Source organism: Chionomys nivalis, chromosome 21 (assembly GCF_950005125.1).
Source record: "Chionomys nivalis chromosome 21, mChiNiv1.1, whole genome shotgun sequence".
Taxonomy (NCBI): Eukaryota; Metazoa; Chordata; class Mammalia; order Rodentia; family Cricetidae; genus Chionomys; species Chionomys nivalis.
The window spans coordinates 40,409,357-40,432,779 of record NC_080106.1 but is presented as its reverse complement, the minus strand read 5'-3'; the positions used below and the strand labels follow the sequence as shown (position 1 = coordinate 40,432,779).

Genomic DNA, 23,423 nt, shown 5'->3' with positions numbered 1-23,423 from the left:
GCCTCGAACTCAGATATCTGCCTGCCTCTGCCTCCTTAGTGCTGGGATTAAAGGGTGTGCCACCACTGCCTGACCAATACTGATTCTTTTTTTAAATATATACTTATTTGTTTATTTATTATGTATACAATGTTCTGTCTGTGTGTATCCCTGCAGACCAGGAGAGGGCACCAGACCTCATTACAGATGGTTGTGAGCCACCATGTGGTTGCTGGGAATTGAACTCAGGACCTTTGAAAGAGCAGGCAATGCTCTTAACCGCTGAGCCATCTTTCCAGCCCCAATATTGATTCTTAAAAGAGGAGTTAAAACATTCGAGGGTTCTTCTCAGATATCCTGGGAGCAGAGTGGAGCAGTATGAGATTGATGCTAAGTCAGTTATAATTCTAGGAACTCTTGACACTGGAAACCTTTGCACTGGGAGAAAAAAAATGACAGGTCTTTCCTTGCAAAAGAATCTACTGAGTTTTTTTTTCCAATGATATTCTTTATTCTTTGAACACTCCATACAGTAGTACAATGCATAGTGATTGTATCCATCTACCTGCCTCCAGTTCTCCCTAATATCCTCCCACCCCACCTCCTTCCTAGCTTCATATCCTCTTTTCATTTATTCATTTATTGCTCTTAGGAAACTCCCAAGTCTAACAGTACTGCTCATGTGCACATGAGAATGTAGCATCCCAGGGGTATGAACAGCTACTACTAGAGGCTGGAGGAGAATGATTCTCCCTACCCCATCAGCTGTTGATTGCCAACAGCTCCACCAATAGGGGTGAAGCTCAGGAGTTCCCTCCCATCCGTTTTTGACTGACTTGATTTTGTAGCTACAGATGCTGTGAGTTGGATGCCTGCGAAAGTTGTGTCATGTCTAGGAGACAGCACTTCAGAGCACTCACTCATCCTCTTCCCCAACTCTTAGATTCTCTCTGTCCTCTCTTCTGTGACTTTCCCCAGTCTTGGATGGTGGGAGGTAATAAGATGACTCACCCGGAGGCTGAGCCTACTTGCTCTGTGCTTTGCCCAGTTCCCAGTCTGGGCACTCACTACCATCTCTGCAGTGAGTCAGGAGCTTCTCTGCAGAAAGGAGCTTCTCTGACCAGGTGCAAGCAGCTCAAATCTACCGATTCCTTTTTAAAAATATATTTTATTAATTCTTTGAGGATTTCATACAATATGTTCTGATCATATTCATTCCCCACTCTTGCCCCTAACCCTTTCCAGATCCATACTTTCCTCATTACTGAGGTCTTTAATCATGACAAGTCTGGAATTCAAACTTGACTAAAGCCAAGTAAGACTTCCCTGCCCATCCTGAGCACGCCTTCTCTTATTACCAACAGAAAGGGTACTAGGCAGGAAGCAGTGTATCAGACCTGGTGATCTTACAAGGCAGAGAATCATTCCTAGAGCTTAAAAAACCAAACCAAACACTTTCTATCCACAAGGAAGGCAACAACAACCTTTCTTCCTCCCTAGCTTTCTTCCTTTTCCTTTTCTTCTCTCTTTTTTCTTCTTTTCTTTTTCTTTCTTCCATCATTTTTTGCAAACCAAGAGGAATCAATAATAGCAAAAGGCCAGGCTACATAAAATCTTGGGTAATCTCTTCATATGACCACCTCACATTGTCTCAAGCATTCCTGGGCCCAGGGGAGCAGCAGAATTGAAGATTAGGGACACGTTGGAAATTTCCTTAACCTGTTGACTGCAGTCACCACATGGAAATGTTTCTTGAAGTAAAGTGGGGGAAGGAGATAAAAGAGAAACAAAGAAATATCTTTAGATACACTTAAGAGGAAATGATGAAAAAATAAGCTTAGGCATGTGGGCTTATTAAAAACGAGTACCCTAAGTGGGTCTCTGACTCTCGTGCCTTCTCTTGGGTTCTTTTCCTTCTCTCTTCTTTGTCCAATTCCAATGTGTTAGTTTTTGTTTTGTCTTATTATATCTTATTTTATTATTATCCCTTAGAAGCCTGTTTGTTTTCTAATGAGACAGAAAGGGAATGGATCCAGATGAGAGGGGAGGTGGGGAGGGACTGGGAGAAGTAGAGGGAGAGGAAACCGCAATCAGGATATATTACGTGAGGGAAAAAAAACTATTTTCAATAAAATGAAAAATAAATAAAACCAGTGCTCCAAAGGGGGATCAAGTTTCCAGAATAATCAACAGTCACATTCTGAGTCATGACTGAGAAGGAAAGTTATTCTGCCCTTCCAAGTGGAAAATAGAACTCTCTGGAACAAGTTTTCAAATTATAACTTATAGTCACCAACAGGTCGTCAAATCCAACCTGTGCACTAGAAGCAAATGGCGCAGAAATGAAAACAGGCTGACCTACACTACTGGAGTAGGGTAAATGCTTGCTTCACAGGGCTGCGTGCATATTTATGCTTAAGTCCCAGATCCAAGGAAAGGGGTTTTGCTTTCATTGTCTGTTTCTGAGTTGACGGAGATATAGGTGGGGGTTTCTTGTTTATTTGTTTGTTTGTTTGATGCTGAGATTTGAACCAAGAGCCTCACACATGCCGAGCCAAGCACAAAATCCTGATATTGTTTCTCCCCATGGGACTCTAAGTCAACACCAAAATTTTGGAAAGCTAATTCCCTGGAAAACAATTGCTGTTAAGACAGGTTCTGTGTTGATGGGACCAAACGGATCCATAGTGAATAACATGTAAAATATGGGTTTTCCATCTCGCATCTCTGAAATGTGACAGGGTCAAGCCTCTAGCTACACACAGCTAAGCCAGGATCTTGCCTACTGTCGCCACTGAGAATATGCACTGAGTTTCATCCTGGTACTTCAAGAATTCAGATAACTAAGGGCTAACATCATTTTTATACCAGTGATTTCTGATCTGTGGCATGTTTGTTTGTTTGTTGTTTGTTTATTTGTAACCTGATCTCACTTCGTAGCCCTGGCTGTCCTGGAACTTGATATGTAGAGTAGGTTAGCCTTGAACTCAGTGATCTGCCTGCCTCTTTCTTTGCCTCTCAGCTCATTGAGATTAAAGGCATCAACCATCATGCCCAGTCCTGTGTCATCTCGTAATCCAGCTAGCATCTGCGACATGAGAGAGTTTTCCCTTTAAATAATCATCGTATCAGGAATCCATGCATTAGTTAAAATTTGGCTGTAATTCTTTCAAAGGACAGAAGACAAATGTGGCATTGACTGAAGGAAAAAACAAAATACCTTCCATTTGCTCTGGGCCATATATTTCTGCAGCAATAATTGGGATTTGAGACGAACATTGGATCCTGAGGCTTTGGCAGGCAAATGGTTTAACCACTCGTGTTTCAGGCACTGTGTGGCGCTCATCCGGCAGCTGTGGAGTCAAACGCAGTAGAAAGTTTGAGTTGTACTCGCCTCTGAGAGTTGTCTAAAAGTCTATTCCATTGGGTAGGAAGCCTGAGTCGATGGAACAGGTTCATCACTCAGGCAGATTCACGCAGGCACCCGACCTTCTACTCCTCACAATAGCCAGGAAGTTGTCAGTGAAAGTTTCCTGACCTCCGGGAATCTTGTGTCCCAGTGATTCACAATCACCTCCCGTGAAGGGCTGGGGAAGCTAAGGCAGAGCAAAGGAAGACCCGCTTGGATTGCTTTTGGGAGAAGGTGGTGCTTGAACAAAACCATTTCTCGTGACAGAGTTTAGCGCATCAGTCAGCTCATCTGAACCTACAAGTTTGGGGTTTCCACCTAGAAGGTTTTTTACAGTACAAAGAGAGCAGTGAGCTTTCCTAAAGCCTGGACTCTTGGGCCTTTCTCCTGGGGGTGTACTTTTGTTGTCATTGGTTATTTTCAATTATTTTATGTCTGAGTATCAAAAATTTTAAGTCAACTTGACACAAGTTGGGTCATCTGAGAAGAGAGAACCTCAATTGAGAAAATGCTTCCATAAGATGTGGCTGAAGAGGAGAGGAGGTGGAAATTTTTAATTAAAAATAAATAAATAATTTTTAAAAATTAAAAAAAAAGATGTGGCTGAAGAAAAGTCTATAGGACATTTTGTTGATTCGTGATTGGTGGCAGCAGGACCCAGCCCACTGTAGATGGTGCCATTCCTGGGCTGGTGGTCCTGGGTTCTATAAGAAAGCAGGCTAAGAAAGCCATGCAGAGCAAGCCAGTAAGCTGCACCCCTCCATGGTCTCTGCCTCAGCTCCTTCCTCCAGGTTCCTAGCCTGTATGAGTTCCTGTCCTCACTGCTTTAGATGGCAAACTATTATATGAAACCGTGAGTGCAATAGACCCTTTCCTCCCCAGATTTGCTTTCAGCATGGCGTTTCATCACCGCAATAACCACCCTAAGACACTGCTGAAATCTAAAGAGGCCTTTGTGACCAAGAAATGAAGCACTCAGACCTGTATTCTGAAGGATGGCACCTTCACATCTTGTTGTGAATATTAGTTTAACTTTGTAAAGATGAGTTGCATTTGTCTACCTTGCCTGCCTAAGGTACCTGATTGGTCTAACAAAAAGCTAAATGGCCAATAGCTAGGCCAGAAGTATAGGCGGGACTTCCAGGCAGAGAGAGTAAGAGGAAGAATCTAGGTTCCAGAGAGACAGAGGGAGACAGAGAAAATAAAAAACAAGAGACAGCAGAGAGATGCCAGGGAGCAGCCAGACACAAGGGAAGCAAGAAAGTAGAACATACAGAGTGAAAGAAAGGTAAAAACCCTGAGGCAAAACATAGATGAAGAGAAACAGGTTAAATTAAGTTAAAGAGCTAGGGAGACAAGCCTAAGCTAAGGTCGAGCATTCATAATTAATACTAAGTCTCTGTTTTATTATTTGGGAGCTGGCAGGTGGGATAAAGAAAGAGCTCGTATATAATATCTCAATGTTAACTTATTGTAAGTGATAACTTGGGAATAGGAATAGGACTCACTTGAATATATAGCTCTTTCTAAGATTCTGTCTTGTCTAGTTGTTTTTATAGTAATTCCCTTTGTCTTGCTACTGCCCCTTTTAATGTTCCACACAAGTAACAGACTAAGAAATCCCCCAGGATGAAGGATTCAGCATTCCAGCTCAGCACACAGACCAGGGCCCGTTATAATGGTCATGGAGTGACCAGAAATTAAAAATACCTCTTCTCTTTGACCAGCAACCGGGAAACAAAGTCCCTGGCGTCCTCTGACAGCCCTTTGAAGGTCTCAGCATCAAAATCCCAGCTACAGTTCACAATGAAATTCATGGTCTCTGCATCTGTTTCCCCTAGAAATGGGGACAAACCACTGAGTCTATAGAGGAGAGAAAGGACCATGAGTGGAGTCACATGCTCAGTGTGTCGCACGCTCAGTGTGTCGCACGCTCAGTGTGTCATGAGCTCTACTGCCATTGCTTCTCCACTGCCTGTAGTTCCATGTGTTCACGTGAAGGAGGCAGATGGGAAGGACATTCTGAACAGCCTATCATGTACCACCCTTTCCGTATCTCTAAAGGATCTGGAGAGTGGAGTGTATCACAATGTGTCCAGCTGTCAAGTGTGTATCTGTTTATTTTTGTTGTCCTTTTTGTTTTTTGAGACAGTGTCTTTCTAGTTAACCCTTGCTAGTCTGTAACTCACTGTCCTTGAACTCACAGAGATCCTCATGCCTTTGCCTCCTGAGTGCTGGGATTAAAGGTGTGCACCCCATGCCCAGTGTGTGTATTTATTTAAAACTAGCTTTCTATTTCTCTGGGACAGCTAGGGGCTAATAGATACTATTGTCCTTCAAAGTAATGAAATATTGGCTTTACTATGCTCAGGCTAAGGCAGAGAGACAAGATAACCTAACTTTCCCCTCCCTTCTTCTCTTGCCTCCTGCATCATGGTCCAGTTAACTCTGGACTCTTCCAGATGCCTCCTAGCTACAATAAAACCCTTTCCCTCAGTCAAACCGAGGAGCAGTCACGTCCTCATTTTCATTCTTTTAGTGCTGAAACCACAGGATTGGCGTTTATGAGCTCCCTTCCAGGGGACTCGGCCTCTCTAAACCAAGCTGCTGATCTGACTGTCCCAAGGTATGCAGGGATCACTTGTTTCTGCTGGCTTCTGACACCCACCACATTTGACTCCAAATTCTAGAATCTTAACTCCTCATAGCTTCTTTCTTCCACCTGCTCCAGCCATCTGCCTTTCCTCACCTACTGGGTAAGTGTCCTCTCTCTGGCATCTGGAGCCTCCTGTGTCCTCTGGAGCACCCACCACATGGGTGTCTTTCTACTAAGACGCCTCCGGCACCCTCTGGGGCCCCACCCTTTGAGCAGCCCTTACACACTTCCCTCTACTGGAACCCTCCCTTCCCCCCCCCCAGAGCCTCTCCTGCCCACCTCCAGCTGTTTTCTCTTCTACTCTCATCTCTTGTACTCTGTGCCACTCTGGAGCTGCCCACTTTGTCTACTGTGCCAGGAAGCTCTTCTCACCCTGCTGGGGCCCTATCACATGTAAAGGGATGCCGCTGCTCCGTGTTTGGGACGCGGTTTGTGTGGAGAGGCCCTGCTCCCTTTGTTCTCGGCTCCTTTAGGAGCACCCTTGCCTCCCCTGAAGAGCTGCAGCCCTTGTGACCTCTAGGAGTCCTCCTTCAGGCAGAGTTCCTATCTGCGGATCTTGGTCCTCGTGGCTACACTGCTCTCAGCTCTCAGCTCCCTCTTGGAGCTTCCCCGAACCTCCCTTGGGTGGAGTCCATTTCTCAGCTCTTTCTCCTTTCAGTCTCCGGCTCTGATTTTGTTAAACCTCACTGTCCTACTGCAAAAGGCTTGGCCTCAGTTCAGCTCAATCAATGGCCAAAAATTGGCACACTCGGTTTTCAAATTCTCCCCGATCACAACAGCTTCTGCCACCATACAAAAGACCCCAAACCTCTTAGATCTAAACTTTCCCTGCTCTTCAGTCCCCAAAGTCTCCACTCTCCACTCTTTACAATCTTTTATCTCTACAATTTCTCGGCACTCTGCTCTCGAGGAATCTTCTGAGACCATTGTGTAAACACTCTTTATCTCAGCATTTGAAAATTCACTGCATGTGGTTAAAGAATCTGTCACACACACAAAAAAAAAACCTAGCTTGAAACCTAAAACAAAGATTTAATATTAATTTGCTATATGTAATTCAACTATTATAAAAAATGGATCTGCTTACAGTATGTGTAACTTGAATTCAACTCTTGTTTAGGAAAACAGATGTTTTAAATAGCAACCATGTGGCTTGCCTCCATCTTGACTGATGACCTCGTTAGGATGGAAGCAACCACATGGCTGGCAGCCACCTTTACTAAGGTTAAAGGTTACATACCATGTAACTTCACCACCATCTTGGTGAAGATGACCACGTGGTATAAACCAACTAAAACAACAATCATAAAACTTCTTAGTCCTACTAGGCCCTCTGCATATCATTGTATCTCCTTTTAGATGAAGGAAGCAATAGCAGGTCTCCAAAATACCTTGAATTAGGATGGAGTTTTGTTTGATGATAAATTCCTAAGGTTATAAAGGTCTACTCAGGTTAATAGAAACTGGCTTAGAACTGCGTGCCCTAACTCCATACGTCTTTGTTAACTGTGTTCAACAACAGACTTCTAGAAAACTCAAATAAGGGATAACATGGTTGATAAAAAAGGTTTATAAATTTCCAAGGTCTTCTTGGGTTGACAGTAACTGACTTGAAGATACATGTCTAGTCTCCTTGCCTTTGCTAACTTTGTTAAGCCTTAGCTATTTGGATAAACTGATCCATATAAGAAACTGTGATATTCTATAATCGTGTACTATAAAAAGATCAAGAAAATAAGGACCCCAATCCCTCTGTAGATTGCATTTAAAGTTCCCAGTCTCTCTATGAACTCTATTTATAGTCTAAAGTTTTATTTTGATACTAAAGAATCTTCAACTCAAAATTTTAAGGTTCAGAGTTAACAGGGATAAAACTAAAATCCTAATTTTACAAAAACTACTAACTAGTAAACTGTTAAAAATAATTAAGACTTGCAAGTTAATGGTCAGTCACTTTACTAAAAATTATCAGATTCTTTCATGTACTTAGAATTAGCCTCATAGTAATGCTAAGTACAAATGTAATTCATTTAGTGAGCTTTATTTAGCTTCCTGTGTATGTTCCCAAGGTTAAGCCAAAAGCAAGTAACTAAAAACAAGTAAAGTTCGCTTATATCAAGTATACTTAATAGATAATGGTCCTCAAACTCTTCAGAGATCTATAAATATAGCAGTTAAAGTGTTTAACATATCAAATTGGATCCTGGACAGCCCTCCCAGCATCTCTCAGTACCTGTGGGTCCTCCCATCCTTCCCAGCATCACTCAGTACCCGTGGCTCCTCCCTCCCAGCATCACTCAGTACCTGTGGGTCCTCCCTCCCAGCATCACTCAGTGCCTGTGGTTCCTCCCATCCCTCCCAGCATCACTCAGTAACTGTGGCTCCTCCCATCCCTCCCAGCATCTCTCAGTACCTGTGGGTCCTCCCATCCCTCTCAGCATCACTCAGTACCTGTGGCTCCTCCCATCCCTCACAGCATCACTCAGCACCTGTGGCTCCTCCCATCCCTCCCAGCATCACTCAGTACCTATGGCTCCTGATAGCACTTCTCACCTGCCCCCTACCTTAAACCTCTCCCTCCCAGGGACTGGGATTCCCTTTCCCAAGCTTCTCATTCATTGTGGCTAAGCATTTGGCTCCTGGTTCCTCTCTTGGCTTCTTGGTCCCCTGGCCCCCACCCCTTCTTCTCTTCCTCTCTCACTCTTCATCCCATCCCCAGGGCTCAGTTCAGTCTGGACTCTTCCAGGTGCCTCTGGATGTCCTCTCCCTCATAACTACACTGAAACCTTCTCCTCAACCATGCCTAGGAACAGTCACGCCCTCATCTTATTCAGTATGTAGAAGTAAGATCCATTTGTAGCACATCCTTAGCTGACTGCCTCTCTCCAGTCTCACTAGTCTGTTCCTCTATGAGTGGTCCTGAGAACACTCCCCAAATTGTGTTTCTCTGTTTCTAAAAGTACCACCATAAGACGGATAGCCCCAGTCCCACCCGGAACGAGGCCCTGGGTACTCACAGCATGTAGGTGATAACTCCCACACTCCACATGTCTGTCGGGAAGGAGACAAACTCATAGTTAACAACTTCTGGGGCCAGGAACTCTGGGGTCCCAAAGTTCACCTTTAGTTTCTCCCGAGGCTTGTACCTGAGGAAAAGGGAGAGAATGTGATGCACCATGGGAGAGAACATGTGGATGCAGATATGGATTCTACCTGTCAGGTATGTTGCATGGACCTGACACTCACACTACACAGGACGTTTCCCAGGGAATAACCACACCCTCAGACATGCCTTCCAGCCTTAAGTTAGTGGTAGAGCAGAAAGCTACGCTCCTTCCAGCCCCTTACAATCTGAAGATGAGAGAAGACTAATACATCGTACTTGGTGTACACCCACATGAATGAGCACAGACAAATGGGGCAGAGCGTCTGGAGAGCGACTGTTCTGTTGGTTTACACAACATGCTAGAGGGGTCATAGTAAGAAAAAGAAACAAAGGTCATTCTAAGCAATCATTAGAGAAATACAAATAAATAATAAAACGTGGCCCCCGTATGCTCTTATATAAATGTCTATAGTGCTAACACACACACACACACACACACATATGAGGAGAGAATGAGACTCTAGCAAGTGTTAACTAGAATGCAGAGAATTCCCATCCTTTATGGAGTGTAGGTGAGGAATGGGAAATGGAGCAGACACTGGGGAAAACAGAAAAGTGAGCAGGGTGTAGTGTCTTAAACTGTGATTCTAACACCCAGGTGGCGAACACGGGAGGACCAAGATGAGTTTGAGACCAGGATAAGTTACACAATGAGCTTAAGCAAGCTTGGATGACTGGCTCTGTCCCAACAAAACAAAATCCTGAGAGATGACTAATCAGAAAATTAAAAATAGGATTATGTGATCTAGCAATGTTTTGAGCATGTATTCAAAAATATTGAAAGTGGGGCTCCGGGGAACAGTTGTGTGCCCTTTCCTCTGCCCCCTTTCCACCCTCTGTGTCTGAGATGAGATAGTTATTCCACTAGAAGTGGAAATACCTTGCTGCATTCCTCTGATGCTGGGGTTGGCCATCGGAATTGTTTTAGTCAGAGGAATTTGAGTAAAAATGACACTGAGTTAATAACCAAGCCAGGCTGTAACTTCCCCTGTGTTACAGACATGAGAAGAGAGTGAGAAACACAGTGCTTATCTGACCTCACTGAGGGGCTGGAGAGATGGCTCAGTGGTTAGTGTTTGCAGAACACCTAGATGCCCAGAACCCATATGGTGGCTCACAACCATTTGTAACTCCAATTCTGGGGGATCCAGTGCCTTCTTCTGGCCTATGTAGACACTGTTCATGTGTGCATAGACATACATACAGGCAAAACACACACACACACATATGCAATTAGATAAAATGTAACACTAACTAAACTGAGCCAGCTTAATGATCTCAAGTAGTGGTGTGTAGGTAAATGTTCAAAATTAGTTGTCTATGTTTTTTTAAGACTTGATTTGCGGTACAGTTTGGGTGATGTAAATACTGGTTTTCCCAGGGTAGTTTCAATGGACCAAAATGAAGTCACTGAGTGGTAAGATTCAGTGGCCTGTCAGTAACATTCAAGCTTTTGAGCCTAACATTCAGGATTCTTCTTGAGTGCATTCATCCCCTACTGTGCTCTCCGTAGCTTGTTCTGCTCACACTCACACATCCATCCTCAGGCCATAACTAGTGCCATCCCTGCCCTCCCCTCCACCCCCCCTTATTCCCCTCTGCAGCTCCTGCTCACAATGGCTCTGGCTCTCGGGAGAGCACCAAAGCTAATTATATTCATCAATTTGTAAAAACTGGAAAATATCACAAATCAACCTGTGTCCCCACTTCCCTCCTCTTCTGAGCTGGTCATTGAATATTCGCCAGCATACCAGTCCCTGCCCATGGCAAGCTCATCCCAGGAGCTTCTAGTGGAGCATCTAGCTTCTTGTTGCTCTTATTCAGTATGTCACTGTGAGTGACATATGTCAACTGGCATTCCAGTGTGTCCTGCTGGTTTTGCATGTGCTGTACAATAAGTACAATATTATGCCACAAGGATCCAGAAAAGAGGGCTTTGGGGCATCAAAAACATTTTTCTATTATGGCTTTGCCAGGGGCCACAGGACAACCACAGATACGCAGTGCTTCTACGGCATCCCACTCCACTGAGTGGTGGACAATGATTATGGGAAAAGTCTAAAAAGGCCTGCTGGAGGCAAATGGTGATAATGAGAAATAGAGAGAGAAGCCCTGTCTCGAAAAACCAAAAGAAAAAGAAGAAGAAGAAGAAGAAGAAGAAGAAGAAGAAGAAGAAGAAGAAGAAGAAGAAGAAGAAGAAGGAAAAAAAGAGAAATAGTTTGAAAAGCATCACTCTCTTGTAAAAGACACACACGTATGTGCAAAATAACCCCAACTTTAGAAGACATTATTTAGGAATCTATGAAGCAGGTTTTCTATTACAGATAGAAGGTGAGGTGCATAGAGGGGTTATATTGTTCACTGAAGGTGGTAGGGTGACAATCTTCTGTTATAGAAACAGCATGTGGGGCAACAAAATGTATCTTTCATTCCTGCAAATAGGTAACACTTCAAACAGTGGAGGGGTGACCCCAAAAGACTGATACTTCAGGATGCTTCCTGGAAGCAGGGGCAGAAGCCAGAGGCTAACTGCAGGTGAGTAGCTCTGCCTCTGGTGGATGATGGGGAAAGGGTGTGGGGAGACACTTAGCAGCTTGGAAACCACAAAGACAGCTCCCGTGGAAAACAGCCATGAAGATGACAGAAAATCTGGCCACACACACACACACACACACACACACACAATCTTAGCACTCAGGAGGGTGAGGAAGGAGATCACAAGTTTGAGGCAGCCAAGAGCTGCATAGTAAGACCTTGTCTCAATAACAAACCGATAAACAAAGCTAAGAGTGGCACTGGCTATAATCCCACCACTAAAGAGGTGGAAGTCGGAAGATCAAGACTTAAAGGTCAAGGTCATCCTCACTGTAGAACGAGTTTGAGGCATCAGAGACCATTTCCTGTTGCCTACAAGATGTAGGACTCTCGGCTACTTCTCCAGCACCGTGTCTGCCTGTGCCATGAGGAAAATGGACTGAACTTCTGAAACCATAAGCAAGCCACCTCAATTAAATATTTTCCTTATAGGAGTTGCCATGGTCATGGTGTCTCTTCACAGCAATAGAAACCCTAAGTAAGAGGCAGAGACCTAGGCCAGAGCAGGCCTGAGACAGCAAGCTCCACAGGAGCAGGTACAGGGGATCAACTGCTGAGCAAGTGGGCAAGAGCCAGAGACTGCTGTGGGTCCAGGCATGAATCTGGGACCTTCAAGGGAGTAGACCTGAGCCAGGACCCGTGCAGGTCTGGGCATGAGTCTGGGACCTCTGAGGAAGTAGGCCTGAATAGGGCCTCTGCGGGTCAAGGAACACCTGAGTCTGGGACCTCCAAGGGAGTAGATCAGAGCCAGAGACCTTTGCAGAACCAACCCCAAGCCAAGGACCTCTGCAGGAGTGGGTCCAAACCAGGGACATTTACAAAAACAGGTCTGAACCAGCAACCTAGGCCAGAGCAGGCCTGAGGCAGCAAACTCCACAGGAGCAGGTACAAGGAAGCAACTGCTGAGCCAGTGGACCAGACCCAGAAACTACTGTGGGTCTGGGCATGAATCTAGGCCCTTCGAGGAACAAGACAAGGCTGTTCACTCCCTCCATGTCTATCCAATATAGTTCTTGAGGTCCTAGCTAGAGCAATAAGACAATAAAAGGAGATCAAAGAGATACAAATCGGAAAAGAAGAAGTCAAACTCTCACTATTTGCTGATGATATGATAGTTTACATAAGCGACCCCCAAAATTCTGCCAAGGAACTTCTACAACTCATAAACACTTTCAGTAATGTAGCAGGATACAAGATTAACTCAAAAAATCAATAGCCCTCCTTTACACAGATGATAAATGGGCTGAGAAAGAAATCAGAGAAACATCACCCTTCACAATAGCCACAAATAGCATAAAATATCTTGGAATAATTCTAACGAAACAAGTGGAAGATTTGTATGACAGGAACTTTAAATCTTTGAAGAAAGAAATTGAAGAAGACACCAGAAAGTGTAAAGGACCTCCGATGGGATGCTCTGATGGGAGCACGCTCTTGGGTAGGTAGCAAAAATGACAATCTTACCAAAAGCAACCTACAGATTCAATGCAATGCCCATCAAAATCCCAGCAAAATTCTTCAAATACCTGAAAGAATGGTACTCAACTTCATATGGAAAAGCAAAAAACCCAGGATAGCCAAAACAATACCGTAAAATAAAAGAATTTCTGGAGGTATCACAATCGCTGACTTCAAACGCTACTACAGAGCTACAGTACTAAAAACAACCTGGTATTGAAATAAAAACAGACAGGAGAACCAATGGAACCAAATCAAAGACTCAGATATTAATCCACACACTTTCAAGTACCTGATTTTTGACAAAGAAGCAAAAAATATCAAATGTAAAAAAGAAAGCATATTTAACAAATGGTGCTAGCATAACTAGATATCAACATATCTATCTATAGAAGAATGAAAATAAATCCATATCTATCACCATGCATAAGACTCAAGTTTAAATGGATCAAAGACCTCAACATAAAGCCAGCCACACTGAGCCTCATAGAAGAAAAAGTGGGAAGTACACTTGAACGCACTGGCACAGGAGACCACTTCCCAAATATAACCCCAGTAGCATAGACACTGAGAGAAACAGTTAATAAATGGAACCTCCTGAAACTGAAAAGGTTCTGTAAAAGAAAGGACACAGTCAACAAGACAAAACAGCCTACAGAATGGGAAAAGATCTTCACTAACCCTACATCAGACAGAAGTCTGATCATCAAAATATACAAAAAGCTCAAGAAATTGGACACCAAAAGATCATATAATCCAATAAAAAATGGAGTACAGACCTAAATAGAGAACTCTCAACAGAGAAATTTAAAATGGCTGAAGGACAATTAAGGAAATGTTCAACATCCTTAGTCATCAGAGAAATGCAAATCAAAACAACTCTGAGATTCCATCTTATACCTGTAAAAATGGCCAAGATCAAAAACACTGGTGACAACTTATGCTGGAGAGGATGTGGGGTAAAGGGTAAACTCCTCCATTGCTGGTGGGAGTGCAAGCTGGTACAGCCCCTTTGGATATCAGTGTGGCAATTTCTCAGAAAATTAGGAAACAACCTTCCTCAAGACCCAGTAATGGGTATATATCCAAAGGATGCTCAATCATGACACAAAGACATGTGTTCAACTATGTTCATAGCAGCATTGTTTCTCATAGCCAGAACGTGGAAATAATCTAAATGCCCCTCAGCTGAAGAATGTATAAGGAAAATGTGGTACATTTACAATGGAGTACTACTACACAGCAGAAAAAAATAACAATCTTGAAATTTGCAGGCAAATGGATGGAGCTAGAAAACATCATTTTGAATGAGGTAACCCAGATCCAGAAAGACAATCATCACATGTAGTCACTCATAAGTGGGTTTTGAACATAAAGCAAAGAAAACCAGCCTACAATTCACGATCCCAGAGAACCTAGACAACAATGAGGACCCTAAGAGAGACATACATGGATCTAATCTACATGGGAAGTAGAAAAAGACAAGATCTCCTGAGTAAATTGGGACTTGGCAGAGGGTTGAAGAGGAGGGGAGAGGCAGGGAGGGGAGCAGAGAAAAATGTTGAGCTCATTAAAAAAAATCAATAAATAACATATATATATTTTTAAAAAAAAGTTTCACACACAAAAAAGAAACCCTAAGCAAGACAGCTACTATATTCGAAACTATGCAGAAAATATGTGATTCCCAAAGAAGACTCATTCTTGGAGGAAAAAAATTGGAGGGAAGCTTGGAGGATGGACATACAACTTTAGTTAGCATCCTAGTTGAGACTGGAGATTTGGTGGGAAGCCTTCCTAAACACCACGGGTCTGCTGCAGCCTCTTCTGGGAAGTCATGCTGTCAGCTGTGCCAGTCGTGGGCGTGGAACTGTCGAGACTGAGAAGTAAAACTGTGTCCATATTAGGCTCTATGAACTTTAAGGGTCTTTAAGATATTTTTAAAAATATGTACAAGGAGGACTAGAGAAATGACTAGGTGGTTAATAGCACTGACTGCTCCTTCAGAGGTCCTAGGTTTAGTTCCCAGCACACATATGGAGATTCACAACTATATGTACCTCCAGTTCCAGGGGATCTGACATGCTCTTCTGACCTCTGTGGGCATTCCACACATGCTGTGCAGATACACATGCAGGCAAAACACCCATACACATAAAATAAGAATAAATGAATATTCTTTCAATTATATATAAGAGCCAGTGAGATACTCTGGGTAAATGTGCTCGCTGCCAAGCCTGATGCCCTGAGCTCAGCTCCTAGGACCCATTTGTAGGGAGGAAAGAACCAACTCCTAGAAGCCGCCCTCTGACCTCCACACAGCGTCTGCAGCATGCACTGTGCCTCCCTGCTCCCACATAAATAAATGCAACAAAAATTTTTAATTTTATGCAATCCACTTAATGTACTGAAATTTGAGGACTTGATAGAGTTCACACTAGTAAGTGCATATAAGAACCCATTTAGCCCTCACGATCTGAGGGCGATCTCCATAGGGGCAAGAATGGCATTATGTCACCACTATACTAAATTCTTATTTTTAATTTTTTAAAGATTTTTTTGTTTTGTTTTTCGAGATAGTGTTTCTCTGTATAGCTTCAAAGCCTGTTCTGGAACTCCCTCTGTAGCTGATCTACAGGCTGGCCTCTAACTCAAACTCACATAGATCCTCCTGCCTCTACCTCCCGAGTGCTAGGATTAAAGGCGTGTGCCACCACCACCCAATAAAGATTTATTTTTCTTTTTATGTACAGGTATGTATGACTGTGTGAGGAGGCTAGATCCCCTGGAACTACAGACAGTTACGGGTGCTGGAAATCGAACCCGGCTCCTTTAGAAGAGCAACCAGTGCTCTTAAGTGCTGAGCCATCTCTCCAGCCTCCCACTGTACTAAATTCTAATCTAGTCATCAGTGGCTACAAATCCACTTATCAGAGCACCACCCTGTTCTGTGACACATGTGTTTTCATATGTAAACTAGAGATTTCTCAGAGTGCAAGGATGGTGGTGGATGGATTACCTAGCATGGCCCCTGGCAGAAGGGAGAACTGATGGAAGTTAGTCTGCCTTGAACCCTGTCCAGCAGTTCCCTGTAACCCTATTCCTCTGCTCAGACAGGTGGTTCAAAGTATAGTTAACTCTGTGATCTTTTGGAGCAAACGGAGCCTGTACTACAACCCACTGCCTTAACGACAAGCCAAAGGCCACCAGTCTCTAAGCAAGAGCTCTCTTGCATTCATCCCCACGCTCAAAAATGGCTAGATCTCCAGTCCAGAGAGCTGTAGGTGCCACTGAAGAAGGAATTTTGTCAGCGTATCAGGAGCCTTACCTTCTAGCCAGCCCAAAGTCGATGATCTTAATCTGATGTCCTGTCTGGTTGACACACAGTATGTTCTCTGGCTGGAAGAGAGAAGGAAGGGCAAGATATTTTATCCCTATTACCCCTGGCTAAGGAAGCCTACAGCTCCCACACTTATGTCCATAGCCCTCGTTTCCCCAGAATCTAAGGGAAGTAAATGGCTTAGGGTAGTCGTATGGGGCTAGACAGACAATAAAGATAAATGAGCCGCACTAATGAAACAGTTGTGGTATGGGGTTGGAGAAATGGCTTAGAGGTTAAGAGCTTTGCTGCTCTTGCAGAGGATCTGAGTTCAGTACCTCACACCCATGTTGGACAACTCACAACTGTACTGCCTCAGGAAACGCTGTTTCTCTTCTACAGAGCTATAGGAATCCGCCCCCCTCCAAAGGACTGCTTTTCCATCCAAATCTCAGATCAGAGTTCCAAGCTTTGAGGACTCTTTCCCCAAAGGCCCGTTCTTGATCCAGAAGTGCAGATAAGAGTCCCAGGTTTTCCCCAATTGCTTATCCTGCAGACCATCTGGTCTAAAGCCTTGAAATTGGCTCTCGTAACAGTCAAAGCCGGGTCCCTGCCCTACCCAATATCTTTCTGAGTGCTTGCCTTATAGTCTGATGTCAGTCAAGAAAAGTGGTCAGAAACAGTGGCCCGCACCCCAACAGGTACAAGCACCCTGCTTCTCATCTGAAAGGGAGTCATAGAAATGCAAGCCCCTTCTGAAACAGGTGATCAAAAGGCACCCCCTTGTGGGAATAGCCTAAGAAATCTCAGAAAGGACCATATGTTCTCTCTGCCTGCCAGAAACTATGCCTGAGATTGAACATACATGACAGCCAGAGATTCTCCTAGGAGACAGAGAAAAGTGTAATGTGTTCATTCAATGAAATTTCAGATGGTTCTTTAAAACCATAAGAAAAGATGTCTACAATTGCTGCTTAGAAATAAGATACAAGCCTACTAAAATGGCCCAGCTGGTCAAGTTGCATGCCACCCAGCCTGATGACCAGCTTTGACCCGGAAACTACATGGTGGAGGCCAGGACCAACTCCTGTGAGTTCCTCACTGACTTCTACATAATGTATTGTGGCACATGTGCATCATGGGATATGTACACCTGTGAGGGCATCATGGGATATGTACACCTGTGAGGGCACACACACAATACACTACACACACACACACACACACACACAATGTAAACAAGGATGCATCTTATGACCCCTTTTTAGATATTCCTGTGTGATGCTAAGTCACTCATGAAGAAGTCCTCTGTTCATGAAAACTAGTTGGGAAAAATGTATTTTACACACTTTTATATTGCCCATATTTGTTTCCACAAGTATATATCCCCTTTAAAACTGTGTGTAATGCATGTATGTTTGTATGTGTGATGCATGCATGTATGTACATATCTGTGTGTAAGCATGCATCATTGTATGTGTAACAGCTAGAGGTCAACACTGAGTGTCCACTACCTGCTCTTCACCTTTTGTGTTTTTGTTTTTTGAGACAGGGTTTCTCCGTAGCTTTGGAGCCCATCCTGAAACTAGTTCCTGTAGACCAGGCTGGCCTCGAACTCACAGAGACCTGCCTACCTCTGCCTCCAAGTGCTGGGATTAGAGGCGTGCGCCATCATCGCCTGGCTTCACCTTATTTCTGAGATAGGGTTTTTCACTGAACCTGGAGATCTCCTATTGGGAAAACTGTCTGGCCCCAGAATCTCTGTCTCTAGTGGGATCACAGAGGCAGGATCCCCCATGATGCTCTTCACACGGGCAGTGGAATCTGAGCTCAGGCCCCATATTTTCTGTCTCTAGTGGGATCGCAGAGGCAGGACACCCCTCCCCATGATGCTCCTTACACAGGTACTGGGATCTGAGCTGTATAGAACCCAGGGGTCAAACTCAGGTCATCAAGCTTGGCAGCATTTCTGCCAAGCCATCTCACAGGCCCACCCCTTGAGGTTATTTAAAAAAAAAAAAAGAATTTTAAATATTTATTTTTATTTATGTGGGTGTGTCTATATGAGTGCATGCCATATGTTTGTGGGTGCCTGTGGAAGCCAGAGGAGGGTAGCAAACCCCCTGGAGTTATAGACAGTTGTGAGTTACCCAGTGTAGATGCTGAGAACTGGACTCAGATCCTTGAGAAGAGCAGCAAGTGCTTTTAACTGCTGAGTCATATCTCCAGACTAAAAAAATAATAATTTTAAGACATTGCTAAAGAAAAAGGCTACTGTGTTATTTAATACTCAAGCAACACTTAAAGAGGCACAATTGTCTACATGTCACATACAAAGAATAGAGGCAAAATAACAGGTCTGTTGCAGATACCAGAACTAGTAAATGGCAGAGCCAGGAGGGGAAGCCCCAGAGACCCCAGTGAGCTGGGCGCAGATGCTCAGAAGGCGCCTGCCGAGGCCCAGCACTGACCTTGAGGTCCAGGTGCAGGATATAGTGCTGGTGCAGGTAATGCACACCCTCGCAGATCTGCTTCGTGAACAGGACCACATCCAGTTCAGTCAGGTGGTACTTCTCATCCGTGATCCGGTCAAAGAGCTCACCTCCATCCACACTGCCGGAGAAAAGTAGAAGCAGGTGTCAAACCGAGCGAAGCTCTCAGAGGTCCTGCGAGCAGCCAGTCTAGGTGTGCAGAAGTCGGGTATAGCCCGCGGAAGGCCCAAGGCGGCTTACAAAGGCTCCTGGTACTGCTACGTGGGGTTTGGTTGGGTCCTTTGTTCTGGCATATTCCCCACAGGAGGTTTACCTAGAACCTCTAAATTAGGGATATCTAAATTAGGGTTGCAAATTCAGCTGCTTGGCAGTGCCAAATGCACCCACATGGCAAGAAGCCCAAGTGAAGCCTGGGGTGGTGACCCCCAGCTATGATCCCAGTCCTGGCGTGGTGACCCCCAGCAGTGATCCCAGTCCTTGAGAGGCAGAGGAAAAAATAGTCAAGAGTTAAGGACCATGAGTTGCAGTATACCTTGACACACAGAGTGAGCTGTAGCACACACTACACACAGTGATCTACAATACACCCACACATGGAGAGAGTTGCAGTACACCCCCACACACAGACAGAGCTGCAGTACACCCACACACAGACAGAGCTGTAGTACACCTCTACAGATATAGGTTTGGTTCCAATGTAAACTATATTCTTTATATTTTCATGAAAGCTGGATAAAAAGATTTCCCAATTTCTGTCTACATTTTCCAATTTCCAACCATTAATCTATCATACAAAATCACTAAAAGTTGTTTAGGCCAAACTGGCATAATGTCTACAGATTAGACCAGATATGCTGGCCACTGGTTTGAGACAAAAGGACTTCGTCCTCCAACTTCCACTCTCTGGTTCAAAGCACAGAACCAGGGCATGTGGCATGTGTCTGGGGGTGCCTGTGAGAGCAAAGAGGGGAGCTTGCCTAGACTGAAGGCTCTCAGGCTCTGCCGCAAGGCCCGGAAGGAAGCCACCACTTCTGAGATACTCACTACTCCATGATCAGGGTGAAGCTGTTCTTGCTCTCAAAAGCGTCATAGAGTTGGATCAAGTTCACGTGGCTCAGCTGGTTCATGATGTTGATCTCATTCTTGACATCCTCCTGGTGGGACCAGAGAAAAATGGTTTTCAAGAAAATAGATCAGGAATGAAACCACTAGTATCTCCCAAGATGTATGAGGTGGACACGCCCAAATGTGCGCACACACACACACACATACAATCACACACACATGCACACAGTCACACATGCATATACACATTCACGCACACACATACACACATTCCTACATATATACACTCACAGACTCATTCACACGTACACACACATTTTATGCTGCTGCCACACCAGCTCTCCTTGACTCATCACCCAGACTGTGTTCCTATAACAGAAAGAACCTTGATTCCATCCACCAGTCATCACATCACAGACACCCGCTCATCTCAGACACCCGCTCGCCTCACAGACACCCGCTCGCCTCACAGACACCCCCTCATCTCACAGACACCCGCTCGCCTCACAGACACCCGCTCGCCTCACAGACACCCGCTCGCCTCACAGACACCCGCTCGCCTCACAGACACCCGCTCGCCTCACAGACACCCGCTCGCCTCACAGACACCCGCTCGTCTCACAGACACCCCCTCGCCTCACAGACACCCCCTCATCTCACAGACACCCCCTCATCTCACAGACACCCCCTCATCTCACAGACACCCACTCGCCTCACAGACACCCGCTCGCCTCACAGACACCCCCTCATCTCACAGACACCCCCTCGTCTCACAGACACCCCCTCGTCTCACAGACACCCCCTCGCCTCACAGACACCCGCTCGCCTCACAGACACCCGCTCGCCTCACAGACACCCGCTCGCCTCACAGACACCCCCTCATCTCACAGACACCCGCTTGTCTCACAGACACCCCCTTGTCTCACAGACACCCCCTCATCTCACAGACACCCCCTCATCTCACAGACACCCACTCATCACCTCAGAGACACCTGTTCTTCTCACAGACTGGAGGCCCCAGAAGGAAAAGCCCTTGGTACCCAAGATCCTGCAAGCATGTTGGCAGAGCCGTGCCAGGCTATCTACAGAAATGGGGTCTGGAGTAAGGAACGTGGGTGACTCAGTGAGCGGTGTGAGTCCAGGTAGAGAGGGAGGAATACACCACGTTCCTGCTTGGCACGGAGGGGGCTGGAGCAGGTGCTAGGAAACAAAAGATTCTAGGTCTTGGCTAGAAGGATCTGGCTGGCCCAGGGCAGATGTCTTACCCGGTCTTTGATGCTCTTCACTTTGATGATCTTGGCTGCGAGTGCAAGGCCTGTGGACCTCTCTGTACACCTGTGCACCTGGCCAAACCGGCCCCTACAGAGGCAGAGGGACACGGTAAGAGGAGAACATGCAGACCTCACCAACTCACGAGGCCACCGTTCCTCTCCTCACACACCCCATGCAGGCTGTCCTACAGCACAGGCTGTTGTCTTTGTCATCGCTCACCCTGGGCTAACCCTGAGTCGAGAAAATCACTTCTTCACCACCCACAGTCGTGCGGTCTGCTCTACAGTCGAAGGGGAAACCTCCTGACCTTGTTACAGGCTAGTCTGCACAGGGGAATATCTGCTACTCACTCACGTCCTGCCAGCCTCCTGACCACACCCACTCCTGGCACCCCTGCTACCTCAGGAGGGTTTCCCACGCCCTACTTTGAGGGCCTCCTACACCTCTCCTCTCTCGTGTGTGCAGTTGCCTGCATCCCAGGGAGACCCCTGTTCTTTCTCTATGTGGTCAGCCTCTGTGTTCCAGTCCCTGCCCCTCACCCAGGTGGATGCTGTACTTACCCTCCCAAGACTTCATGTTGGGACACTGTGTAGCCTGCTGAGACCAAGGTGTCCTTGACATTCACTACCCGGTGTTCAAAGGGGGCTGGGGGTGCTGCACTGTCGTCTGTAGAGAGACGACAAAGCACCCATGAGTCTCCAACCAGTCGTCTCCCCTACTAAACCCACTAAGCGTCACCTGGATTGCCAGGTGCCAAGACCACCGCCCTTCTTACATTCCCAGCATGTGGGAGCCCTGACTCTAGAGTCAACCCCATTTGTCAGGAGAGGAAGCCGAGCTCACTGCATCAGTGAGCAGGTTTGCATGAGGCGACTGTGTTCAAAGGCAACGAATGTGTGCAAGACAGTCAGGGGAGCGTAGAGAGGAGACTGTTAGAAAAACAAGCACACCATCCTCACCACTCAGCCTTGGCCCCCTGATAGCTGGTCTCAACTAGATCCCAGAGGGCAAGAGAGCCCGTGGGGGGAGCCCGTGGGGAACTTCTCCTAGAGCATGGGCTGGTGAGGAGGGATAATAGATCTAGAAGGGAAGCAAAGGGCAGCCAGCACTTGGAAACTCAGAAGACAGGCATTTACGATTGCATTTTTTTCTTTTTAATTTTATTACTCTGTGTGTGTGTGTGTGTGTATGTACACACCATGTCATATACATGTGGAGGTCAAAGGATAATTTTCAGGAGTTGATTCAGTTTTCACCATATGGGTCCCAGGAACTGAACTCAGGGCTTGGCAACAAATGCCTTTACCAGATGAAAATGGCCCTACGATTTCATTTTAATTGGTTAATATGAATACCTAGAAATATCATGTGAAATTATATTTTAAAGAAAAGGAAAACATGCAACAGTCATGATGCTACAAAGTGTTTTCGCACAAATGACTGGGTCATCATTTGTTCACGCTTGTCCTGGGAGCATCCTGCGTGCTCCCTGAGTGCAGAGGGTGCTCCACAGACAATTCTCTCACCAGATGGGAGACTCCCAAACCATTGGTGCTGAAGTTCTTCGTAGCAGAAGAACACAGAGATGCCTGCTACCCATCTGGGTTGACAAGTGGGTCATTCTCAACACTTCGTCGCTATTGCAAATGGCGGTCTTACACATATCAGTGAGTGTCTTTTCGTTTTTCTTCTCCACCCCATCTCTGAGGGGAGAACATATAATCTAGGTTGACCTCAAACTCATCACATAGCAATGGATGACCTCGAACTTATCCTCCTGCCTCCATCTCCCACGAGCTTGGATTAAAGATGCGCAACACCACATTTGGTTTTCTGCGGTGTTGGGAATCAAAGCCTCAGCTCCAGCTCTATGCTAGGCAAACACTCTAGCAACTGAACTCCATTCCTAGCCCTCCTGCATTCTCATGCTCACCTGTCCTCATTTAGAACGATGCTAGTAGTAGAACCCTCAGGGAGAGGAGCTGCTTTGAGACGTCTACCCAGTTGGGCCA

At 45.4% G+C, this 23,423-nt stretch overlaps 1 protein-coding gene across 2 annotated transcripts in view; it reads right to left on the bottom strand.

The window, feature by feature from the left end:
- Nucleotides 1–1,110: 1,110 nt before the first annotated feature.
- The window catches only part of Mylk3 (myosin light chain kinase 3), a 48,165-nt gene continuing 25,852 nt past the window's right edge, over nucleotides 1,111–23,423 (bottom strand). For both annotated transcript variants that reach the window (XM_057754035.1, XM_057754034.1), the window contains exons 5-13: nucleotides 21,972–22,077; nucleotides 21,405–21,498; nucleotides 20,119–20,228; nucleotides 19,054–19,195; nucleotides 16,592–16,662; nucleotides 9,062–9,190; nucleotides 5,099–5,251; nucleotides 3,200–3,332; nucleotides 1,111–1,730 (exon numbers count right to left, since the gene is read on the bottom strand). In XM_057754035.1, the coding sequence (XP_057610018.1) occupies nucleotides 1,671–1,730; nucleotides 3,200–3,332; nucleotides 5,099–5,251; nucleotides 9,062–9,190; nucleotides 16,592–16,662; nucleotides 19,054–19,195; nucleotides 20,119–20,228; nucleotides 21,405–21,498; nucleotides 21,972–22,077 (998 nt within the window). In that variant the 3' untranslated portion in view covers nucleotides 1,111–1,670. The remainder of the gene's footprint in view (nucleotides 1,731–3,199; nucleotides 3,333–5,098; nucleotides 5,252–9,061; nucleotides 9,191–16,591; nucleotides 16,663–19,053; nucleotides 19,196–20,118; nucleotides 20,229–21,404; nucleotides 21,499–21,971; nucleotides 22,078–23,423) is intronic.